This window comes from Pleurodeles waltl, chromosome 9 (assembly GCF_031143425.1).
Source record: "Pleurodeles waltl isolate 20211129_DDA chromosome 9, aPleWal1.hap1.20221129, whole genome shotgun sequence".
Lineage (NCBI taxonomy): Eukaryota > Metazoa > Chordata > Amphibia > Caudata > Salamandridae > Pleurodeles > Pleurodeles waltl.
The window spans coordinates 978,589,147-978,615,799 of NC_090448.1; the positions used below are offsets into that span (position 1 = coordinate 978,589,147).

The following is a 26,653-nucleotide window of genomic DNA, read 5'->3' on the forward strand; positions in this document are numbered from 1 at the left end:
GACTGGGGGTAACTAAAGAGGCACTGCTCACAGGTGAGTAAAGTGGTGTCAGGGGTCAATCTCCTGGGGTTGAGGCAAGCATGGGGTGGGGGCCATAAGGCAGCACCAAACTTACACCCTCAGCGGCACATGGGCGGCCGTGTGCAGAGTGCCAACACAGCTTTGGGCGCCCCATGCAAGATCAGTTTTGGAAAAAGGCTGCAGGCTCAGGCAGTAGGCAGAATGAACAAAACCCACAGCTGCCCACGTAATTGCTGATGTTAGGGGATGTAGGGACACCGACGGTGCAGCTTCCCAAGGCCCAGGGGCTCCAGGTGCAAGGGTGTCCTTTGGCATCGAGACCAGCTTACCAGGCAGGTCGCGGTTAGGGGGAATCATCGGTTTGAGGCTGCGGGCTGTGAGACTACTTCCGGCGGGTGGGCTTGGACTCAGAATCCCTGGGGAAGCTTCACAGGACCGGTGGGCCACTTGGGCTGTGGGCATTGGTTGCAGAGGTGGATCCAGAGGCGATCTCGCGGTTCCTCAGGGCAGAGTTCTTTTCTTTTAAAGTTGGTTTCTTCTTGAACAGGTCCATGGTTCTCAGGAGATCTTGATCTTTGTCGAAGGGAGTCAGTCCTCTCAAAGCTTTTGAGGTCGCTGGGCTGCAGGACAGGTCGTCTTTTGGCGCAGGATGGTTGAGGCCTGCAGACAGGCCAGTATGGCTGGGGCCAAGTCAGTTGGTGTCTGTAGTCTTCTCTGCTGGTGCGACTCAGTAGTGTCCAGCTCTTCTTAGGTCATCAGGAATCTGAGTTCTAGGGTTCAGGGGTGCCACCTAAATACTAAATTTAGGGTGCTACAGGGAGTGCCAGGTGGTAGCCAATGGGTTACTCACCTTTAGGGTGACTACACCCTTTTCATGACTACTTCTGTTGTGAAGTGGGCATAATCCTAACCCTAGTGGCCTAATTCCTTCTGAACAATATGGAGGAATTTAAAAAGTAGTGTCCAATTCAGCTCGTCCACCTCAGGGGTGGGACTGACATGAAGTGGGCACTCTTCCTAATTTAACTAATCTTACCGCCTGTGCTGATGCCAAAAGTGGGGTCAGGACAGGGGGGTTGGTCATCTCCAGTGTCTGGAGAGACCTGGGTTGCATTACAAAGGTGGCAAGGCCTTTGAAGCTCCCCGTTCTGGAATGTCCATCCTGCCTGGGATAGGAGGTCACACCTCTGCCCAAAGAAGGCTTTTCTTCTAAGCCCTCAAGAGCATTGGCTCTCACCTCGGGGGCCAGAACTCTGTCTAAGATGGCTGCACTGGTTTTGACCAGTCAGAGTCCACGCTAGGAGCTGGTAGGTTCTTAGGGCGCACCGCTAAGGTGCCCTAGTTTGTCAGGGGACACCACTAAGGTGTGCATGTATTAATAAATTAATCACTGGATAAAGTGGGGGTTTATGTTATGTTATGTTACACAATTTATAGAGCGCATGGCTACCCTCGGGTTTCCCAGCGCTACTAAACCCTAACCACAGAGGGGATGAGAGTGATACGCAACAAGAAAGGAATAAAAACAACTGGACCTAGAATAACCAAGTTTTCAAGGCCTTTGGAAATTCCAGTTCTTGCTCCATCAGCCGAAGATTAAGAGGCAGCAAGTTCCACAATTGGCTCCTAAAAACATCAGAGAGGACCCACCCCATCTTGCTTTCTTTATTTTCGGTACGGTTACTAAAGCAAGAGTAGTGGATCTCAAATCTCTATTCGGCCTATAAAAAGTGGCCAAGTTCCTAAGGAGCATAGGTCCTCCATCATGCAAAGACCTGTGGATATGACATAGAGCCTTAAATTTGATCCGCTGTACAACAGGCAACCAGTGCAAGGAAGCCAATCCAGCTTTCACAGAAGACCTTCTCAGGATGTTCAGTAATAAACGAGCTGCAGCATTTTGAACTCTTTCTAATTTCTTTTTAACATATACTGGGGAACCTAGGAAAAGGCCATTCCCGTAGTCTAGCCTTGAAAGAATAACAGCTTGCACAATGACTCTTCTAGCTAGTGCAGGAAGAATAACAAAAATCTTCCTAAGAAGTTTCAGTAAGGCAAAGCAAGTAGTAGATATGTTCGTAGCCTGCAGGTCTAGCGTGAGAAGGGGGTCCAGACTGATCCCCAGGCTCTTAACGTGCTTTTTTGGGAGGAGGGAACTCACTAAGTGCCGAAGGACAGGTGCGAAAAATTCCAGGCCTTGGTTCAGGGCCCAGTATCATGACTTCCGTCTTCTCCTCATTTAGTTGCAATTTACTCTGAGTCATCCAGCTTGAGACCGCTTGCATACAAGTAAGCAAAGCGGCTCCTTCTGAGGTCTCATTAGCAGAAAAGGAAACCACCAGTTGGGTGTCATCAGCATAGGACACTATTGCTAACCCAAATGATTCCACCAAAGAGGCCAAGGGAGCCATATAAATGTTAAACAGTGTCGGACTAAGGGCAGAGCCCTGATGTACACCACACCTGCACTGTAGTTTGTTTGATAGGAACGATCGATCTAGGATCTGAAAGGACCTGTCCTGTAGGAAGGAAGTAAACCAGGCAAGTGCCTGTTCCTTAATTCCAAGCTCCCTCATTCTCTGGATCAATACCTGGTGGTCTACTGTGTCAAAAGCTGCGCTCAAGTCCAGCATAATAATCAGTAAGACCCTGGTCAACCCTCTTTCTAGCCTCTTCCGTAACTGCAGTTAATGCAGTTTCCGTGCTGTGACCAGTTCTAAAGCCCATCTGAGTGGGATGGAGCAACCTATTCTCTTCTAAAAAGGTAGAAAGTTGCCAATTGATGTATTCATCCAGAATTTAAGCGGGCGTGGGCAAAAGGAAAATGGGTCTAAAATTCTTCAACACTGTTGGGTCAAGAGAAGGTTTTTTTAATAGCGGTTTCACTATAGCATGCTTCCAAGAGCTATGTACTACTCTTTTGGAAAGAGAATTATTAAGTAATACGAGATGTTTGATACCAAACGTCCCTATCTCCAGTGAAGCCTTCATGTAGCTGGGGAACTAGCAATGACTAATACCCACACATGTACTTAAAATGGCTTCCCTGTTAACTTACTATGTCTGAGAATTGACAAATACATAGCTGGGGCATATCTGCTCATGCAGGTATGCCGTCACATGTAATATAATGCACCCTACCTTTATGGCTGGAAGGTCTGATAAAGGGGTAACTTAAATATATTGCATGCAATGTAAAGGGGACAGCGCACACAGGCTATGTGCCATGCCAGGTTTTCATTTCAGTTCTGCACTGACACACAGCCTGCGAAAGCAGCACCTTGTGCATTTAGTGAGTGGGTCCCTGAGGGTGGCACAATTCGTGCTGCAGCTCTCAGGTTCCTTCCTTAGTACCCATGCCCTAGGTACCAGTGGTACCATTTACTAGGGACTTATAGTGTTAGCTAAAGGTTTGCCAATAGGGAAAAACGACTGTGCAGTTTTGAGGGAAAGAGATTGGGCACTGGGGGCTTGTTTAACAGGGACCCAGTGCACTTTCAGTTGAAATTGCACCAGAAACGAGGCAGAAATTGGGATGGTGACCGTGTCAAAAGATGGACTTTACTACAGGCGCCTACACAGCTGCCAGTGCCTCCTAAGTGCAAAAGGGAATGCCCGACGACTCCTCCCACGCCTGCCGCCTCACCACCTGGACCCAAGTAGACGACGCCGAAACCCTAACAACCATGAATTCCATCCACTCAGGCTCTCCCACGGACCCGTGTCCACATCACGTATTCAACAAAGCCGACGCCACCATCGCCCCCAAACTCTGCAAGATCATCAACCTCTCCTTCAACACCGCCACCTTCCCGGACAGCTGGAAGCAAGCAGAAATCCAACCCCTCCTCAAGAAACCCAAGGCTGACCCCAACGATATCAAAAACTTCCGACCGATCTCTCTCCTCCCTTTTCCAGCAAAAGTCATCGAGAAGATCGTCAACGCACAGCTCGCCCACTTCCTAGAAGACAACTCCATCCTAGACCCCTCTCAATCTGGATTCAGATGAAACCACAGCACTGAGACTGCACTCCTCGCCGCCACAGATGACATCAGACAACAAATGGACAACGGCGAAACCTCAGCCCTCATCCTCCTCGACCTATCAGCCGCTTTCGACACAGTCTGCCACCGCACCCTTCTAACCCGTCTCCACGAAGCCGGCATCCAAGACAAAGCCCTCAACTGGATCTCATCCTTCCTCTCCGACAGAACCCAGAGAGTCCGACTCTCACCCTTCCGCTCCAAAGCCACCAACCTCATCTGCGGCGTCCCCCAAGGCTCCTCTCTTAGCCCAACGTTGTTCAACGTCTACATGGCCCCCCTCGCACAACTGGCCCTTCAACACAACCTCAGCATCATCTCCTACGCCGACGACACCCAGCTCGTCCTCTCCCTGACCAAAGATCCGCTCACCGCCAAAACCAACCTCCACGAGGGACTAAAATCTATCGCTGAGTGGATGAGCAACAGCCGCCTGAAGCTCAACTCCGACAAGACGGAAGTCCTCATCCTCGGACGCACCCCCTCGGCCTGGAACGACTCCTGGTGGCCCACCGCCCTCGGACCCCCACCCACCCCAGCCAGCCACGCTCGAAACCTCGGCTTCGTCCTCGACTCTGCTCTCACCATGTCCAAACAGATCAACGCCGTCTCCTCTTCTTGTTTCAACACCCTCCGCATGCTCCGCAGGATCTTCAAGTGGATTCCAACAGGAACCAGGAAGACGGTGACTCAAGCCCTCGTCAGTAGCAGACTTGACTACGGCAACGCACTCTACACAGGCATCCCAACGAAAGACATCAGACGACTCCAACGCATCCAGAACGCATCCGCCCGCCTGATCCTCGACATACCCCGCCGATGTCACATCTCCCCCTACCTGAAGGACCTCCACTGGCTCCCCGTGGAAAAAAGGATCACCTTCAAACTCCTCACCCACGCACACAAGGCACTACACAACACCGGACCCACCTACCTGAACACCAGACTCAACTTCTACGTCCCCACACGTCAACTCCGCTCTTCCAACCTCGCCCTCGCCATCGTCCCCCGAATCCAGCGCAAGACCTCTGGCGGCAGATCCTTCTCCTTCTTCGCCGCCAAGACCTGGAACTCTCTCCCCACCTCACTACGCCAGACCCAGGACCTCCTCACCTTCAGGAGACTCCTCAAGACATGGCTCTTCGAACGGTAGCAGTACCCCCCCCTCCCCAGCGCCTCGAAACCTTGTCGGGTACATAGCGCGCTTTATAAATTCACTGATTGATTGATTGATTGAATATGGGTGCTTTTCATAGACTAAAGAAAGCCTTTCTGTACCAGTTCTAGCCTCTGGCACTAGACCACATAACGAATCTCGTGCCTAGACCAACTGGGCTCCAACCTGTGGAAAATCATCCGCTCCCTTCCCCCAACAGAGTGCCATTACCTTTTTGGGGAATGTGAACTGTGCCATATCAACTGAGAGGCATTGCATGCTTTTCATCAAGATAAATCCTAAACTGGGGGACGTGCCACCTCGGATGCTGGCCCCATCACCCAAGGGGGGCTTTTTGGTGACCTGTTCAACCTGGAACTTGGGAAGTTCGTGGCAACTTTCAATTCACTTGATAAGGCATCTATCTAACGTATTTTTACATCCCGGGTTTTTAACAGGGCTGGCTGTGGCAGTGGGGCACTCAGCCAGCTGCTCTCAACCGCCAGCCTCCAGAAGAGGATCTGGCAGTAGAAGAGGGCGGTACCAAGACTCCTCAAAGTTTGGAAACTTTTACCCCACCAGAGGCTACCCCAGACACTGGGGTTCCAGAGGTGCCCACAGGGGTGGTGGTAATCAAGGTTTCACACAAGGAGAGTGACCAATCCTTTCCCCATCAACACCTGAGGGGCATACTACAGAGGTTTGCCCACGATTGGTTGGCCATAACCTCAGACTCGTGGGTACTCAAACCCTGCAGGGTTTCCATATAGAGTTTTATGGCTCTCCCACCCAAAGAGAACATCCTACCCCACTGGTATTTTCAGACGCAACCTCCTTGTTGGTAGATGCGAAGGTGGCAGAACTACTTACCAAAGTTGCCATCATACAGCCGTCCCCTCTCCTGCTGGCTTTTCTCAGCAATCTCTTTTTGGTAGAGAAAAGGGATGGCCGCCAACGGCTGGTCATCAGTCTGAAGGAGTTCAACAAGTGGCTGGTTTGCCACCACTTCAAGATGGGGGGCATCCACCACCTGAGGGACCTCGTTTGACCCAACAACTGGATGGTGTGTCTCGATCTCAAAGACGCATATTTGACAATCTCGATCTTTCTTCCTCATTGTCAGTTTCAATGGCAGGGGCAAACGTTTGAGTTCACAACCCTCACCTTTGGCCTGTCATCAGCGCCATGGTGCTTTGCCAAGGTAATGCGTCCAGTGGTAGAACACCTCAGAGCTTGTGGCATACATCTCATTGTCTATCTGGACGACATCCTTCTGATGGTTCAGTGCTCCCGGAACCTCATGATACATCTCCAAATGCAGTGTCCCTCCTTGAGTCTCTAGGCTTTGTTATCAACCAACAGAAGTCGGTCCTTTCTCCTACTCAGTCTCTAGTGTTCTGGGCTTTGTGGGAGACTTGGTTCTTGCCACTCTCAGCCTTCCTTCCAGGAAGATGAGCAAGATCAGACATGAACTGCGTTGAACAGTGACCAAACCATACACCTCTCTACAACAGATGGCGAGAGCGATGGGACTTTTGTCATCCTCCGCTGGTGAGGGCCCACATACTCTCAAATAGTTCCACTATCAGAGGAGGCTCTAGAAGAGATACAGTGGTGTCTGGCCCACATGGAAGCATGGTACGGTTGAGCAATTTTGGCCTCCCTTCCAGATCTAACTGTAGAATCCAACGCCAGTGGCTCTGTTTGAGGCACCCAGTGTGAGGAATGCTCCACAGGAGGAAAATTGTAATCTCAGGAAAAATCCTTACACATTAACTGCCTAGAACTGTTGGCAGGCTCCTTCGCGATACGGTGTTGGATCAAAAAACAAACTAAATCATGCATCGTCCTCAAGATGGACAATGTGCCAGCAGTCAGTTACAAAGACCCCTTGGGGGGTACATACTCGAAGACCCTGTCAGACCTGGCCCAGAAGTCCTGGGACTATTGCCTTGAGAAACAGGTCTCTGTCACTGCAGAACATCTCCCAGGCATATCCAGTTGAGTGGCCGATTGGCACTTTCATCACTTCCAAGATGTAAGTCTTTAGCTCCTGCACCTCTTGGTCTTTCAGGCCCTTCAAGCCGGTGGGATCCATTATCAGTGGACCTCTTTGCATCTCACCGGGACCATCACCTTCCCAGATACTTCAGCTGGCGGCTGGATCCTGGGTGATTGCCACAGATGCTTTTCTCCAAGATTGGCATCTAGAGCAGGGGTACACTTTTTACCCGTTCGCAATGATAACGTGCCTCTCGGCCCAAGTACGAAGACAGCAGTCTGAAATGGTGCTAGTGCCTCCGATATGGAAAGCTCAAGTTTGGTATCTGGTTCTCCTGGAACTTTCTTGGGCTGTTCTAATCCTTCTACTCCTCCTGCCGGTCCTCCTCCTGGATCCGGAGGGCAATCGTCATCATCTAGTAACAAAGGCATCTCTATGGCATGGAAGATTACAGTGTACGGCAGAAAGTCCCAGGACTTTGGAGCCAGGCTGAGTCTCTTCTTTCCAAGGCCTGGGCTGACAGTACCATCAAGAGGTATAAATCGGCAAGGGCTCGATGGTTGAGCTGGTGTCACCAATGACACCTGGATCCTGTGGGGACAGACATTGCCCATATCCTGAATTTTCTTTCTTCCCTGGCCTCTGGAGAGCTGGCCTATAGATCCATCAAAACGTTCAGGTCAGCAATATCGGCAGGCCATGCACCAGTGGTCGTTCATCTGGTAGGAGAACACCCTTGGTAAGGAAACTTCTAGGAGGCATTTGACTATTCCTTTCTCCAGCGCCCCGTTATTAATCCGTGCGGGATGTTAACAAGGTCATTAATCACTTCTTGTCTTAGCCATCCAATAAGTATCTTTCAAGGAAGGAGATTTCGGCTAAATTGGCTATCCTCTTATGTTTGTTGTCATGTTGCGGAGTCTCATACTTCAGAGCACTGGATATTATGGGTAGCGTTTTCACCCTGGACAGTGTTACTTTCCATGCAGGAAGCTGGCTTTGATATTAAAGTGTTTGGTGCTCATTCCGTCAGAGGAGTAATGGCCTTAAATCATATTTCCTGGGGGCTCGCTTGGAAGATATCTTCAATGTGGCGGTCTGGTCTTCAGACTCTACCTTCAGGAGGTTTTACTTTAAACCAGTCCCCAACGTTGCATCACTGGTCGTGGACAAGCCTTTATACTAGCATAATCCTTGTCTCTGGTCCTGACATAAAATGAAAAATGTCCTAAGTATTGTAACGAAAATTTTCAATTCTATTCAGGACACAGAGGTGAGGATTACCTCTTCCAACGGTACATAATGATATGCTCATCCGTGGGACAGGAAGGTTTTTCTCCTAAAGGTGGGTAAATGCATATATTTGTCTGTCAAACAGTACATGATGGTTGAATCACAGGTTCATCTATGGTTTTTAACTTGACTGTTGTAGATTGACAGGTTGTAAATGATGCATGTATACTATAAAGAGTCAGACTTAAGATTATTTTACATATTGTTTCACCCCCTTCAGTATCGGATGGATCTAAACAGGACTGAGTAGTACCTTAGCTGGTTTCTGTCGCAGGTGGAAAGAGGAGGCATCAGCAGGGACAGATGACTATAAAGGAGTCCCTGGACATTTGTTTCTTTACTTTTTCCCTGTGTTTATGGGATATGAAGTCTTTGTTGTTGAGCAAGATGGCTGCTGTTAATAAAAAGTGAAGAAACTACATCATAGTTCTCACCTCCCTGTCCATAATAGAATTTACTCTTTCTGTTTCGATAGCTAGGACAATTTCCATTCTTAGTTTTGGAACCAGGCTTAGTTGTATTTGTTTCTTACTGAAATTGTATCAAACTGTTTATTTTTCATTTCACTTTCAAGTTTATATATGCCTTTCAGTGGGATAATGTTGTTTTTGAAATCGTGTTCCTTAGTGTTCCTGGGAGGGGTGTTCAGTTTTTTTCTTTGGTACGTAAGTATATGTTTATTTGGTAGTAGGAGTTATGGTAAATGACTAACAACTCTTCTGTGGATGTATTTTACTCTTGGAGCATTAAGTGAATTAGATGCTTCATTTGTGCTCTCTTGTCATACTATTATACTCTCTGAGTACTTCTCTGCAGTACTGCCAAGTGCTTTCTGCAGGAAAATTTGCCAGTTTTTGAGGATTTCTTTATATATTCACTGAAATGCCTTGTTAATGTTAAATGGTGTTTTAAGAGTGGAAGCCTCCCTGGAGGTGGTACTCTTTAGTGTTTATGAACTGGCTAAAGATACTCATGTACTGAGTATCTTCAGTCACAAATAACTTTTTTCAGTTGCTTGAACATAATAGGAGGGTGAAAAATAAAAAAGGTTAAACGGCACAAGATACTGTTTTTCTAAAACAAAGTATTACATACTTAGGGGGTCATTACGACCCTGGCGGTCATGGACCGTCAGGGCCGGGGACCGCGGATGCACCGCCAACAGGCTGGCGGTGCATCCAGGCCTATTCTGACCGCGGCGGTAAAGCCGCGGTCAGAAAAGGGAAACCGGCGGTTTCCCGCCGGTTTTCCCCTGGCCTGAGGAATCCTCCATGGCGGCGCTGCAGGCAGCGCCGCCATGGGGATTCCGACCCCCTTACCGCTAGCCTGGTTCTGGCGGTTTTGACCACCAGAACCTGGTTGGCGGTAACGGGTGTCGTGGGGCCCCTGGGGGCCCCTGCAGTGCCCATGCCAATGGCATGGGCACTGCAGGGGCCCCCTAACAGGGCCCCACCAAGATTTTCAGTGTCTGCACAGCAGACACTGAAAATCGCGACGGGTGCAACTGCACCCTTCGCACCCTTTCCACTCCGCCGGCTCCATTCGGAGCCGGCATCCTCGTGGAAGGGGGTTTCCCGCTGGGCTGGCGGGCGGCCTTCTGGCGGTCGCCCGCCAGCCCAGCGGGAAACTCAGAATTACTGCGGCGGTCTTTTGACCGCGCAGCGGTATTCTGACGCCGGTACTTTGGCGGGCGGCCTCCGCCGCCCGCCAAAGTCAGAATGAGGCCCTTAGTCTAAAACTGCTGCTCTGGAAACTCAAAAAAAGAGGTGGCCTTGTGGGTAAAATTACAACCATTTCTGTTAAGTAGAGTAGCTATTTCTAATACATTGGTGTTTCTCAAATGATCTCTGCAGTGCAAAATATGTGTACTGAAACAAAATATTTCAACAAAATGGGAAATGGATCGATAAACCTCCTGTGTGATAACAAGAACCCAGGAGTAGCAATGTGTGTATAGCCCTGCAGTGTTTATTATTTTAGTCGGTGTCTCTAATAACTGGCAACACTCAATTGACAGTTCTTTTCTCCTTGGAAAGGCCTAACTTTTGGAATGGAGTGAGTTTGGAACTTGGTGGACTTTTCAACATGGGTCGCTTCTAACACCAACGACCGCTAACATTTTTAGAACTAATCTAAGTACTCCGGATGCATTTCAGTGGGTGAACAGATGTGACAGAATAAAGATTGCTTGAGAATCCATTATCGCTGGTCTGATTGTCTACCAAGCACATTTTATACAATAGTAGTCCTGCGCGCCCCAGATATTCTGTGGAAAACAGATATATGTCCCAGAGGAGAAAGGATAGCATGAGATAGGTAGGGAGCCACATTCCATTTAATTTGTTTTAAATATTTTAAATGAGTGTACTGTGCAATAGTAATACTATGGAATATAGGTTGGAGTAGCTCACCAGAATTCAGGAGATGTGGCACAGGTACAACTTTCTACATACAGTGACATTGTCTATGGTGGTAGCGTAGGCTTTAGCTTTGGGTCTGCAGCTGGCCCTCTTAAGACTGTTTGAAGATACTGAATTAATTGGGTACACGATTATTAGTGTTCTTTGCTCTACTGGTGGCAAAGCTACATCTTGCTCAGCAGTGGAAAGCTGGAGTACAGTTAACCCTATCTAACCGGCTTCTATTGGTTGTTGGGATGAGAGTGAGTGATATGTGGCCAGTAGATGATCACAGAACCATAAGAAGGGTTGGGAATGATAGGGTGAATATTTTAATACTCGTGTCAGAATGTCTGTACAAGGGGAGTGCATTGGAGTTCTTTGAGTAATCTGGCCAAATGTTTAGAATTATTCAATACATTTGACATTTTCTGAATTAGGTGATTTGGTATCACCTGCAGTAAATGTGATTTATGTTCAGTTAATTGTACTGTACTGTGAAAATTCTAGTGAAATAGAGTTTGATTGAAGCCTGAGAATTCTTTTGTGATTCTTTTGCAGATTCTTTGCCTCCAAGAAGTGCAGGAGAATCACTACTATGATCAGCTGCAACCAGTCCTAGAAAGCATGGGTAATGGAGACTTTTGATGTGTGTTCTTGCACATTTGCAACTTCTTACTAACCGTTGTTGGGTGACTTGTTCAAACCTCAAATTGGCTTGAATTGGGAAGCCTTGCTCATAATCATAATTCATCATATCCATACTAATATATTCTGAATTTTGAGTGACATGCTATCTTACGTCTGTAGAGTGCAATTTAAGGAATGTCCTGCTTTTCATTGATCTGTATTGGATGCATGTGAAGAGTCATGGTGCAACATCCATTGACATGCATTGAAAAGAGTTAAGGGGCCTGCTGCAACTCCTCGTTGACGTGAAGATTGGAGACAGTGCAGTTGGAGGCCATTCAGCTTCTCCTTAATGTACATTGAGTATAGCTGAAGAGCATGCTGCATCCTCTTATTGGCATGCATTTGTCCATGGCATGTTCTTCAAGTCTGTTAGAGCTCCTAGTGAATGGCACCACAGCAACATTCTCTATCTCAACAACGTATCTGTTTTGGCTGCTACCTCCATTGCCTTTTATGTGCATGTCTTCATTAAGAGGCACTTTGAGTGTCAGTGTTTCCCCTAATAATTCCAAAATATAATCTGTTTCATCTTTTCCTTTGGGTGTTGCAAAGTAATGTTTCCTTGATCACCATCATAAAGGCTCCTTGAGTCTGGTTTCTAGTTCTACTAGAAATTACAAGGTAGACATGCCTAACAGAAATGCACGATATAGCTGTCTTAGGTGGAAAAGGGGGAAATACAGAGGAAATCCCCCCAAAAAATCTTCAACAGGATTACGTTCCCGATTTACAAGTTTACAATGATTAATCATTGCTATGTATGTGCTCAGAATTGTACCTTTATTTATTTTTTATTGTGTTAAGTCTTCAGACTCAAAACCCTGCTCTGACTGACCACTTTCCAGTGGTGGCCGGTGACTTTCGAAAGTGGTGGGGAGTGTTGTGCTGCGAGCGAGCAAAGCTACATTTAATCAGTATTCCACAGCAGCTGACCTAGCCTATTAATGTTGTTACATTGCTGCCTTTTGGCCCGGACAAACCCAGAGAGAACACTTGGCACTGCAGTGGCTAGTACCGTGCGATAAAAACACGATAGTAAGCTGACGCTGTGGAATAAAGTAGGACAGAAACCTGCTCTATCATTGCCATTTTATTTTTTGCAATGGAACTTTTTGACGATGACGAGTGTCTGAGGCTGGCTCTGAGCTGAAAAGTAAAGCCAACTTCTGATTCTGACACGTGGCAAATTTTAATGAATGACTTGCCTTGTGCCCAGAGAGAAACCCGAGGTATTCATTGCCCTAAATTTAGCAGCCTTCAAGGGATGGCCGCACTGCTTACTTGCTCACTAGAAAAATAGTTAAAAACTATGAACAGAAAATCCACAAATAATAAGGCAAGCGGAGCCTCGGCTATTAATGAAAGGAGACGCTGAAAAAAACCCAGCCCTGAATGATGGAGCATAATATAATAAAACGCTGTGCTAATAATGTTCTTGTGTGAAATACCGTTGGAGTTGGTAAGTGTTATCTGTGCATGTCGGGCTGGTCACAAAAAGGCAGTCGGCCAACCTGACATGCGCACTTTGAAGTGTGTGTCGATGACCGTATGGTATTTTTAAGCCCCACGGACTCATCACTAAGCAACCAGTCGTGGCCAATAAAAAAAAAAAAAAAAATGCACAGCACCCTCGTCTGGACTAAAATATGTAAACTATATTTAGATTAAAATCGGGGAGCGGGTAGCCAAATAACGCCCCGACGCTCTAATAAAGGAGCTGTCGCTGCACTTTTCACTCTTGAGTGCTTTTTGGGTAAGTTACTCCAAGGCTGATTGTGTCCACGGGTGACGTCTGTTTCTCTCTTTGTCTGCTCTTTGCTCTTCCAGAGCATGAAGTTCTAAACATCGGATTAAAAAGTCTATTTACATCTTAATAGTTGCCCTCTTAGTCTCTTTTTATATTATCTGTATTTTCTCCTACCTTTTTTTAGCAGCATGAATGGTTTGTTCCTGCTTTCATTTTAATATTTTGAACATAAGGCCTGGAAACGTTTCTCTGCAAGCAAGAGAAGGCTACATTCACCTCTAGTTAGCTTTTGGTTTAAAGCCAGGCATGCTGAGCTACGTGTACCCCTCTATCAAAACCCTGCAGGGTTTTATTGCCACGTTGGCTACACCGGGAACTAATCTGATGAGTAACTTGAGATGTCATTGCTACCTTGAATCATAGGCTTAGCCTCATTACAGCTGAATCAGTCATCCTCGAAGATAGCTTGTACGTTACTTCTGCCAGCACTTGGGAAGTATACTTCCCATGAAGACAATATTCCTCTTTTATAAGGAATCATAGGACATGCTCATAACAACGTAGAAGAACATTAGTAGAAAAAGCTTAGTGGAAAAATCATTACATGTGTGTGTCTCCTTCAATTACACTCAGTTGTTAGCCTCAGCGTTTTCATTACATGGGCCCATATGGCAAAGGGATCTTGTATATTCAGTAGGCTTCTTTGTTTTTCAAAATAGTGCCAGATGTTTTGCTTTACTTTTGATGTTGAGTCAAAAGATTCGTTCAGGGCAAAATCTAAGGGAAGAAAGCACACTCCTAACAAGTCAGGAGCAGTTCACCCATTGCATTTTGGTAGAAGCATTTCATAAAGTTTTTGAATTTCTCTTCAATACAAGATTGCATTTCTGAGCACGTTTCTAGGTTCCTCTCTTTCTTCAGCAGAGGGTAGCAGGTGGGTTTAGGGATACTTGATCTGATGGAGTAATATCAGTTGGCTTTTTCGATGCACACTGAGATTTGCATGAGGCTAAAGTAGTGTAAGAAGATACAAACTGATGAACACATGTCTCAGAGGTGGGGAGGCTTGTTCCTCTAACCTGTTGTTTAATAGGAGAATATCTTTGAGGTCTGAAATTTGACTAGCGGAATTGCGGTGCAACAGTGGACATGTGCCCAGCTGCATTCTACATAATACCCTCATCTGTTGCTCTCCGCAAACTTCTGGCTTCACCAACCTGTTGGGCCAGCATGGAGGCACATTTTGCTGAAGCAGCGGACATAAAACACACATGGAAGGGTCATCTTAAACCAGAGATTGTGAGTATAGTAGCTTTGCCCTCACAGCTTGAAGAGGGAGAGACAGGATTTTTAAAATGCTCACATTAGATGGCTATTACTTAACTGAGGAAAGAATCTTTATAACTGAGGAAAGATTCTTAGATCAGTCGGTCTTGAACAGTGAAGGGCTCCTCAAGGTTTTAATTTTCTTTTACACTTCACCCATCTCGGTCTCTAGACCAATTTTGGTATTTTAGAGGTTGCTGGAGGCTCAGAGTCTGTTACATCCTTCCAAAGGCACATTCACCCAACACTTACTCTACAGTGCCACTTTTACCACTGCACTTCGGTTGAAAGTTGCGTGGATTTTTGGAGATTTGTTTTTCGGGCACAGTGTTCAATTTATCTCAAAACCATCAATGAATACATTACATCCACAAGCATTACCGAAGACCATCTTCTTTTTCAGCAGAAAGTCCTTTCCTAAGAAAAGGAGCAATAAAACAATTTCACTTTGAAACACATTTGTGAAAAGAGAACACATCAAAGAGTCACTTTCCAGATACTCTACCTTATGTTTTGATAATACTAGATGCACAAGATGCCTTCTCTCACATACCTGTATTACCTACTGTATCCAGCTTTGTTGGGAACAATATTCCAAACCTTGAGATCTATTTTTGTTTGTAATATTTTGTACATGTGCTTACAAAATGCCTTGCTGTGGTAACTGCTCATTTGCAGTGTCCGGATTTCCACATCCCTTCTGTATGCTTAGCTAGGACCAGTTATTTCCTTGCAGACAATCTGTGGATGGATTGACTTCTGCACATTAACGTCACCTGGTTGCCAGTCATGTTCATCTGAGCTGCTGAGGTTTGTTTTACTAAGGCAAAATCTGCAGCCTTTTTATTTTTAGGACATTACCCTCGGGCATGTATTTACAGAGCTGCCTCACATAGATCCAGCCACAGCTTATGTAAGTAACATTGCTGAGACTTAAACACACTTTAAAATAGGAAAGGCATTCGAGAACCATACTTTAGCAAAGTCAAAGATCCTCAATTGTTTCTTCTTAATTAGCAGATGTTACCATTTTGTATTCTTTTCTAAGCTTAAGAATATGCAGTGTATGTTTTCTTTGAGGATATTACCTGTAGCAATAAACATCCACTGTAGCTCAAGCATAATGCAAGTGCTCTGACCTATAAGTTCTGCAAGTAGGAGTGGGTGCTGCACCACCCACCCCCCCAAAAAAAACATACTGGAGTTAAAAAGGTGAATGAGTAAGAAGGCTTTACATTTTGTTTTTATCTTGTCACATTTGTTGTGCGTTCAAAAGCAGAGGTCAAATGTCAGGATATGTCTGCTGACAAATTGCTGCTTCTACTTTTAGCATAGAGATTGGTGTTCACTTTTTGCTCCCGGACTGCAGAGTACAATCTTGTTGGGGCACAGGGAGCATTAAAGGAGGACTGTAAGACATAATTTTTCCCTAACACACAACAACATTTAAGTACCTGTAAATGAACTGTATACATATTTCTAAAAATATCAGTAGCTCAGAAAGCATAAATGAAGCACATTTTTGTAATTCTGAAATGTAATCGACACAAAGATTATAATATGATAAAATCCTAATCAAGTCACTTTACTTGACGATGCACAGATGATAACTATTGGCTGAAACCCGATTTCCACACATTATGGCCCTCATTTAGAACTTGGCGGTTCGGCCTGCCATGCCGGCAGTGGTGGCTAAAGCTGCCAGCCGGCATGGCGGGCCGAACAGCCATATAAAGAACAGGGTGACGGTCGCGAGCGGCAGCCGTCACTCACCGCCATGCTCCCGCCGCCGGGAGGAAACACCATCCGCCAGGGTGGCTTCGCTACCCTGCGGATAATGTTTCAAATGCCGCCAGCCTTTTCCTGGCGGGATGTCCCGCCAGGAAAAGGCTGGCGGAGGGGGTGCACCGGGGCACCCCTGGGGGCCCCTGCACTGCCCATGCACTTTGCATGGGCAGTGCAGGGGCCCCCATGCAGGCACCTATCGCACATGTCACTGCCCGATTTACGGGCAGTGACATGCGCGACGGGTGCTGCTGCACCCGCCGCACAACAACATTGGCGGCAGCTCCTCATGGAGCTGCCCTCAGTGTTGCAGCCGTGTTCCACACCAGGCCGGCGGGGAGTTCATTATACGGCCGGCGGGTTTTCCAGGAGGCTGGCGGTCGATGGAAAGACCGCCAGCCCGAACACAGCGGGAATTCCCGCTGTGTTCGTTATGAGGCCCTATATTTTGTGTTCTTTATAGTTTTCTCAGTAAATATGTATGCAAATTTAGTGGCCATTTCAAGGGAAAATGTGATGTCTGTAATAGACAGTGCACTACTAACCCACAATGTAATAATATATTTGCAACAGTGTGCTCCAAAACGCACCACCAGCTACATATCACACCCTTACCACTCACCTGCTAAGTGGACATGGATCGTTTGCAACACTTATTAGTTGTGTGAAACATTTGTCACCATCCGTATGATGTCGGTGATGTAATATTGATGGCAGCACTCCCAAATTGTTCCAGCCCCACTGCTCTGGCCTAAATGTGATGATAAAAATAAAAGGTAAGGGCACCTTTTTCCTGGTCCGTGGACTTAATACTATTTGTGCTGGCACTTAAATGGAAAGAATATTTATTTGTTTTTACTGTTGTGTTTCAGGGTCATGTTAACATATCTGTATTATATCCCATGTCTTCTCACTGGAATAGATATCACAAACCTGATCTTATTAGACAAGCTGTAGATTGATGACCCTGACTTTCATAAATTCTCATTCACTAATTGAGGTCATCATGTACAATGCTGTAGACTAAAGTAATCCAAGGGACTTCACGGACTTCTGGATCTTTCCCAGCATTTTCTCCTGTCTTAAGTTTTTCAGAAGATTCCCCCTGCAGAGTGAGTTGAGAGTATTCGGTGGATTACATTAGTCTGTATCTAAGGGCAATCAGATTACTCCTGCCTGAGTACTCTTTTAGAAGATTGCTACTCTCTGTACAAAGTTTTCCACAGAATCCTTGGCTGGTTTCTTTGCGGTTGTTTTTTCCTGAAACAAAGGTTGCTCGTGTAATTAACTTCTACAGCGCGAGGGCCTCGTATTCTCTTCTCCTAGTGTTCCTTCTAAAGAATATGGTGTGTCTTACAAGAATGTTTAACCTGTGCCATTGATGCTGATATCAGTTTCCTAGTTTGTCTTTGTGTTTTTTGCAGGTTTCGTATGTTTTTATAAGCGAAGAACAGGAAGGAAGACGGATGGCTGTGCCACCTGCTATAAACAAGACCGATTCAGTCTACTGTGTGCCAGCCCGGTGGAATTCTTTCGGCCTGGCATCGACCTCCTTAACCGTGACAATGTCGCACTTGTGCTTTTACTACAGCCACTAGCCCCTGGCCAAACAGGAGACTCAGGCCCGAAGGGAAGCATTGCAACAGCAAGCTCTGTCTGTGTGGCAAACACTCACTTGTTGTACAATCCTCGCCGTGGGGACATCAAGCTGGCCCAGCTTGCATTGCTTCTTGCAGAGATAGACAAGTTGGCACGGACAGAGCATGGCTCCTATTGTCCTGTCATCCTTTGCGGGGACATGAACTCCATACCCAACTCGCCTCTTTACACCTTCATTCAGAACGGCAAGCTGTGCTACCAGGGCATGCCGGCATGGAAGGTGAGTTTTCTGTTCACTTTCATACTTTTTCCTAAGCTTGATCAACTCTGGGGGGCTATGGGCCTTTAGCCAAGGCATGCACTACACATCTGTAGTGTATTTAGTTAGTCAGAACTCCTGTATTACTCCTAGACACATTAATGCTACTTCTGCTGTAGCGACTTCTAAGTTGCAAACCTTTGAGCATCTTATCAAGTTTGCAGAGTTTCTGGGGGCTAGTCACAAACTGCATTTTGTTTAATGTTTTGTAGTACTACAAAATGTACTACTAAATGCTGTTCATAAACCTTTGTGCAGAGTTTATGCCTCCGCCTCTCCTATATTTTTATGTGCGGAGATCTCGGCCCACAGTGGTATAGGTTTTAGTAGTAAAAATGGGAGGGATATAGGAGAGTGGCTGGAAAATGGAAAATACTTAGGAATGATGGGTAGAGGTTTACACAGGGTGTAGGAGGGGCTGAGGGAGAGACGTCGACCCACCCACAAAAGAATAAGCCCATTGCTATTCAACCATTGCACTTTTATAGTTCCCACACCTGACAGAAGACCCAAAACATTAGCAAATTACTCTAGCTCAGAGCTGAGGTAAGTCTAGCACCACATGTGGTCAACAACTGGTATTGCTGCCCCCTCTTGTAGAAAACAGTGGAGTTATGGACTTGAAATGAAACCTTATAGGAAGTAATGTTAAATTAAACTACTTAAAATAGTTCAAAATACAAATCTGATTTAATGTTAAAAAATAAGTACATATTTTTAATTTAGTTGATAAAATATTTTTATAGCATTTTTGCATTTTAAAAATAAATGTAGCTATACCTTTCATACAAATATAATTAAATTTCAATTCATTCTGTAGATCACTTTTATTTAATAATACATAATGCAAAATATTTTTTTACTTTAAGTGGGGATTTTTTTCATTTAAACTTCATTAAATAATTTGTATTTAATTTATTCTGTTTACTGAATTAATATATTTCAAAATTAAGTGAATAGTTCTGTATCAGTGTTTATTTAGTTCTACATTTAGAATAAATATATACATTTAATTTACTTTAATATTTATCATAAAACATTTCAATATTTTTTTCCAGTCAAATACACTTTTTAAATTTTCCATGTACATTACCGTAGGGAACTCCACAGCCTGGGTTGGGATCACTGCATGGTAAAGTAACAAAATATTAAAAATGTTTATTACAAATATTTTGGTTAAATGTTACTGTAAATTAATTTTATACATTTATTTAATTGTAGTCCAAAATAAGAGATGCCACATTATTGACTTAATTTTTAATTACATATTTAATTAATGTAAATATGTTAAATTAAAATGATTTTTCTGAAGTTTAAATGAGCAAATAAATCACCACAGCAAGCAAAAGAAAATTATGCATTAATAATTCTCCAGCATTAGATCTTTCACATGTTCACATGCTTGAATCATTCCCCGCCGTCAGGCTGGGAATCCCTGTTAATTTTAAATAGCAATAAACAGTATTAAAATGGTCACCGGTCTCTATAACAGTGTTAATTTAGTAGCACATCCTTCTCATTTGAAGCAAAGTGGACTTCAGCCAATGAAGTGGGAGTTTGAGCTCTACTACATCCCCCTAGAGGCCACCATAGCTCATATTTGTACCACATGTTGTGTGTGAGGGAGACCCCAAGGAGAGCTCTGCTCTCACCTCTCAGTGCCCTCACCTTGCTTACATTTTGGACAAGCCTGGACTTGCGCAAGAGCTGCCTTCAGCTTTCAGAGTACTACATGTTGTTTTTGGGTAAATTTCCCAGATAATCCCCATTTTCCGGGGTAGAGAAACGCCAGGTGTCACCATGACTGACACTAACAAAGAGAAAATATCTATTTTCAAATTCTGCTCTACCTGTGGACAGAAAAAGATCTATGCCAGTGATCCACATGAGCAATGTAGTTATTGACAATATCCAGTGTACAACGCTTCGGTGTGTGATACTTGTCAAACATTTCCATCTAAAAGCCTAAAGGACAGGGAGAAGAGGTTGGCACTGTATGTTTCGGAAAGGAAGAAAAATACCCTCTGCCTAGTGGAAGGCCCCCCATTTGTGGATGATTCCATGAAAAGTGCTCCACCAAGCACTTTCACGAAGGCAGCGCAAAAAGGTAAACCTGTAAAGTTTTCGTAGCTGGTCTTAGAGTCTAAAGTGCCTGCAGCCACCTCCTCTGAGATTTTTCTGTCAAACACTCCAAAAAGGACAAAATTCAATCTGTTCAAAAATTGTGTAAAAATCTGGTTCTAATGATGGCCTGTCTCAACTGCTGTCCTCAAGATTAAAGAAAAAAACGTCGTTGTTGACGGACTTCCCTTGACATCCATGCTGCAAGCCTCGTCAATGACTATGAGAGGATCATTGTGGATGACCACACTCCAAGGATATCTATCATTCTACCTTGTACACCATTAACAATCACACCACCGATGACCACAAATCCCTAGAAATAGTGCCAACAACATTGTCGACAATGGATTTTTCCATGCAGGCTACCTTTTCACACATAAAGGTGACAGCAAGCGTACCTACCCAGATTTTGGACTCTGAATTGGGTGCAGACTCAGCAACCAAGATGTCTCGGAGTCTGCCTACAGTCCCACTTAGCTGGATGTGTGTTAAATCCCAGAGTATGAAGAGGACAATTATCAGGCCTATGAGTATCACCCACAGACCTTCCTAATTGAAAAACCTCCTTTCTCACATGAACCCCCTGTTATTGTAGATAGCCAGAGTTCATGCAGGTGCTGGTGGCATTTTTTGTCAGTGTTGTAACAAATGATGGACACTTTTCAAAGGTTAGATTGTTTGCAACCTATTCATGTCCCACCCTTGATCCCTACAGCACTTACTATACCTTCGTCGTCCCCATCAGAACATACAGCACATCTGTCGCACTCACCTCCAAGGGCACGGCTCTCAGAGTTGTCAGACAACCACTGGTTGCACTAACTTCTAAAGATACAAGGGAAGAAAACTCATTGTATTCTGTGCATTCAGATTTGGAGGAAGAAGATGAATTTCAACAGGGAGATGATGGAGGTGATCTGGCAAGGCATTTCTACAGCTTAGCCAACGAAGGCAATAAACTCTCCACCCAACGTGAATGCCCTCAGACGACGTAGCTCTTCTCATGCTATAATAGAGAAAGCTGCTAAAAAGTTCAGTCTTCCAATGGCTTCAGTGGAGCTGCAGTGCCTTCCATATGATTTTAAAGAACAGCCACACAAATCCATACAGTCAGTACTGGACTACAGCTTGTCTGAAGACGTCTGGAGAAAAAATACAGGGCCCTGGATTCTACCTGCGTTACTGGTTACCTAAAGCCAGTCTCTTATAACGTTAACAGCCCAACGCAGATCAAAGAACCCTATCACACCATCAATCACCTCCTCCTGACAGAGATGGCAGTTGAATTGAAAAGTTGGGCTGGAGGGATAGTGGACATGGCGGCAGCATCAGTCAAAGCTGTCAATACATTAGCAGTACTGGGCCGACATGTCCGGCAGCTGTGGCATGATATCTTGCACTCTTGGACCTCATTTCCAAAGGGCAAGAAGGAAATTGTGAGAGTGATAATCTCGACAACCTCAACAGCAGTCATTGATGCATGGACAAGATGAAAGACATTCGATCTTTGTATCCTTCAGTAACCCAAGGAATGGCCAACCGCTGTCGAAACAGGGAATAGCACTTTAGCTATCAGCCTGCCATAACAAGGCGTAGGGTGTCCTATCAGGAGAATGGCAATACTCCAGCACTCTGCGCTGGTGTGTCTTTGCAAGACATCCGCTGTGCAGTTACCTGGAGGGGCAGGCTCACTTTCACAAAGCACTACTACCTTGATGTGAATGCAGAAGCATACTCAGCAGTGGGACAGGCTTCTTCATATTCTGTTTCAGTGAAGGTGAACCTGCTTCCTGCTTTCTTATATTTAACATGCTTGGTATGTATTGCTTGCTATAGAGATTCAAGCATGTGAATATATGAAAAATCTAATGCTGGAGAATAAATAAGTTACATGTAGCTCCAGTTCTCCATCATTGGTATCTTTCATATATTCACATGCGACCCTCTCTCCTCCCCATTCACAGGCTCATTTATTATATACCTCTCTCCTGCTTTAGGTATGAAGTCTGAGCTATGGTGGTCTCTAAGGGGAGTAGGAGAGCTGGCAATTCCATCCCTTGGCTGAAGTTCGGAGTGCTTCAAATGATGTGGGTTTTGCTATAAACAAACACTGTTGTTGAGGCCAATGGACATTTTAACACTGTTTACTGCTGTTTAAGATTACCAGGGACTCCCACCCTGACGATGAGGAATGATTCAAGGATATAAATATATGAAGGATGCCAGTGCTGGAGAACTGAAGTTACAGGTAAGTAACCAATTTCCTATTAAAAGTGATGTATAGAATTAATTAAAAGTTATTTAATTATATTTTATTGTTACATTAATTCTTACAGTTAAAATAGGTAATTACATTTTTTATTAAATTAAAAATATATACTTGTTTTATAAACCATTTTTAACATTAAATTATATTTATTTATATTTTTAACTATGTAAAACAGTATAATTTAATTTACCATTATTTCCTATGGGGATTTAGTTTAAGTTCCTAACTTCTTTTGTTCATTATTTTTTATGGGAGTGAAAGGGTTGCATTACCAGTGGTTGGCTCTGTATAGTGCTGGACTTACCACTGTCTCTTTTTTTTTTTTTTTAAAGTAACTTACACTCATAAATCACATAAGTTTGAGTCTCCCCTCCCCCACCTTTTTCAAGGGGGAGAGAGGCGTAAGTCTACCCTAGAACGAATTTCACAATCTGATGATATGAATAGCCAAAAACAGTAAATTTACTTAAAAGTGTAAAAGTAAATTACCTATGTAGATTTACTCACATGTGTAATTCATCTTTGTGAATAGCCTAGTATGTCTCTGAATGCTCCCAAAGAGTTATTCAGTCTGATTGACAAAGAGCAGGGATGTTGTTTGTTGCTTTATAGCAACTATATATAAATAAAATATTCTTTTCACCCTGACCTATCTCCTTCCACTTTGGTTGGGGCTTACCAAAGCCAGAATCGGAAAAGTCTTTCACTTTAAGAAATTTGGAGCATCCATCAGCCGAACCATTTAGGAACGTCCCAAACCTCCAAAACCAGTTCCTCTTTTCCTGACTATCAAACTGATCACAGGAGTTGCCTTTTCTGGTTCCCCCATCCCCTGTATTTTACTGTGGTACTGTTTATTCTAATACTATCTACCCTGATTTAGTACAGTTTCTATTTTAAACTAAGTAATTCTTTCTTATCACTAATCCTCATACAGGATCCTCACCTTATGAATATCCTACAGCACAAGGCTGGGTCCAGAAACATTTGCAATTTGCTCTATGTGGTGCCATGTGTTCTCAGTTAAAACTTCACCCTGTTCCTCAGCTTTTCCATAGAGACTAGGTCGGATGTCTCCTCCAAAAATATCTCAACATCCAACCATGTCTCTGTGGTGCGCAACTCATATCCACTGATGCATCCAAACGGCATCAGGGAGTGGGATGCCAAGCAGTTTTTGGCCAAATTCTGCACGGACATGCCAAAGCGCCCCCCTTCGCCACTTAACTTAGAAAGTCATCTCCCAAGTGATCTTCCCACAAACCCCCCCCCCCACAAAAAGTGCCATGGAAGGAGAAATCTCTTCCTTGAGGAAACTGGCCCACTACTGGGGTTCAGGGGTCCCACGCAGTTCCCCGATGCAGGGCATTTTCTGGTCGTCAGAGCCAATGCCAGAGTGAAAAAGATGAGACTGTAATTCTTGACTCCACTGGCTGACCCTACTATATTACATTTGTTCAGGTCTGCTGTGGTACCTACTGGACCAAACCTCAAGGGTGAGCCTGTACTTGCAGCTTTGGGGGTCTCCAGCTGCTCTTACTGTAATGCATCTCAACTCTACGACTCCACTGGCTCCAGCCTCAGCACCTAAAAAGATGTCTGTACCCAAGGAGCTGTCTTCCATTTAGTTGGCTCTGCCCACAACCCCAATCCAGATGCCAACCTTTGTGCTCCGCTCAAACCTTTCAAAGTCAGTTGAAATCCTCAGAATGGCATAAGAAAAGATCAAAGCATGTTGTGAGGATGTGCTCTTGGCACAATCTCTTCCTAGAGCATGAGATTTGCCCACATACTAACATTATTTGGATCCAAATAACACACCATTGTCAAGGCTGGTAAGGATTTGTATTTGGGTACATATTTTTATTGGCATATGAAATAAACCAGGGCACAACATATTACATCAATATATGTGTCCTCCAGATCTCCCCTGCCATTGTGCTCTACCTCAATAACCGCATAAGACAAAGTATAAGATAGTCACAGTGGCTGTCAAGGGGAGCCAGTGAGAACCCAGACACATGCTTGACGCATCATCAGTGCAGAGCACTCCAAATGTTGCATTCATAGTCTGTCCCCCCCCACCCTTACTCACACATTCCCTGTCTGGTAACCAGTCTATGTAGTATCCCTGCTGCATTCATGTACAATCCACAATTGTTCCTCACGGGGACCTAGCATCCAGCGTCTTAGGTAGCTTAGCAAGCATTGCTGCCCAATCCTGTAAATCATCTGCTAACTTACTGTCTCTCCAAGATTTCTGCATGTGACTCTCTTCTGACACCGCCCACTCAGCCATATCCCTCATCCAGTCATCCAACGCTGGAGGGCTTGGGAACATACAACGGATAACCACCCTGCACTTAGTGAGCACCAATCCCAATAACAAGGATTTTTTTGCTACGGGTGTTCCTCTCTTTCGTACCAGAATCATCCCAAGCAAGCAATGTTTAACATTTCTGGGCACTGTCCATCCCGCAGATGCATTTACCCTTTACTGCATGCCAGTATGTGTCCTACTCTGGGCACAACCACAGCATATGTACAAAGTCTGCCTCAGTCGTATAACAGCATGGACAGGAGGACACCTGCTTAGGGTAAATAGCATGTAATGTGTTTGGGGTGAGATACACTTGGTGTACCAAATGTTATTGTAGCAGTTTGAATCTTGCGTTGTTAGAGGTCCTCTTCACTCCCTCGTGTACGACCTCCCACTCATTACCCGAGGGATGTTCACGGAGTACATCTTGCCACCTTCCCTGGACCGGCAGGGGGGCGCATCGGGAGGTCCTTCTGCAGCACCCTGTAAACATGAGAGATCAACTTTTGACCCCCGCCATACTGAACAGTGTCACCAGAGTCTGCGACTTCTGTCGTGCTTCCAGAAAAGTCAGCCAAATACCATACAATGTGACTGCTATATTGGCAAAATGTAAAAATTGTCCTGGTCCCAAGTTAAATGTTGCCACTGCATCAGCCAGGCTGACAAATCTGTTATTGGGATACAGATCCCGGAAGGTGTCACAACCCCCAGCATCCCACCGGTCCACGGACATTGTCTGTGTGATCTCTGCGACTGGGGTAGTGCCCAGGTGCACACGCCTGGCGCATAGGGAGCAGGCCACAACTCCTGCTGGAGTGCCATCTCACGGGCTCGACACACCTGCCAAACCATATACAGGACAGAGTCTGAGACTCTGGCACTCAACATTACTGTCAGAGCAAATTCTCTACATGCTCCCAGAAGCAGCTGTTGCTCCCATTTGTCCCCTTCATCGAACGAGTGCACAGCATTCTGCAGCTGGGCAAATGTAGTATAGCCACAAGCACAGTAGTTCCCAACCCACCCTGCTTCCAGGTATGTTTCAGTGTAGTCAGGCTTACTGTCTTCCTCCGTGATGCCCAGAGCAGTTCCACATTCAACGTCTCTAATATGGTGAAATATCTTCTAGGGATTTTGAACATGGCTCCCTGCAAAATGTATAAACAGCGGGGTAAGATAATCACCTTCACCTGCTCCAATTTGCCCATCAAGGACAGCCGGAGAGTGTTTCAGAATCTCACTGTGGGTTTGAGGCCCTCCAGCACTCTCCCGATATTCAGGGATTTGAACGGTCCAGCCTCTCTCGCTATCCTAATCCCAAGATACCTTGCACTGGAGTTCTCCCAGGGGAGGCCCAACACCTGGAGTTTCTTTAATGGCACTCCCCACAGTGCACCCAAGAGGAACAATTTAAATTTTAGCTCGATTCACTTAGAGCCTGAAGATCTACCTGAATTCCAATAGGGCAGCCATCATGATGCGGACTGAATATTCTGATTGACGCAGATACACCAAGGTGTCATCTGTGTACAAGGAGAACATGTGTGTGGTC

General features: G+C 45.1%; 1 protein-coding gene across 1 annotated transcript in view; it reads left to right on the forward strand.

Moving 5' to 3' along the window:
- Positions 1-26,653, forward strand: part of ANGEL1 (angel homolog 1) — a 306,748-nt gene that overhangs the window by 173,532 nt on the left and 106,563 nt on the right. The window contains exons 4-5 of the mRNA XM_069208434.1: positions 11,478-11,547; positions 17,892-18,346. Coding sequence (XP_069064535.1) covers positions 11,478-11,547; positions 17,892-18,346 — 525 coding nt within the window. The remainder of the gene's footprint in view (positions 1-11,477; positions 11,548-17,891; positions 18,347-26,653) is intronic.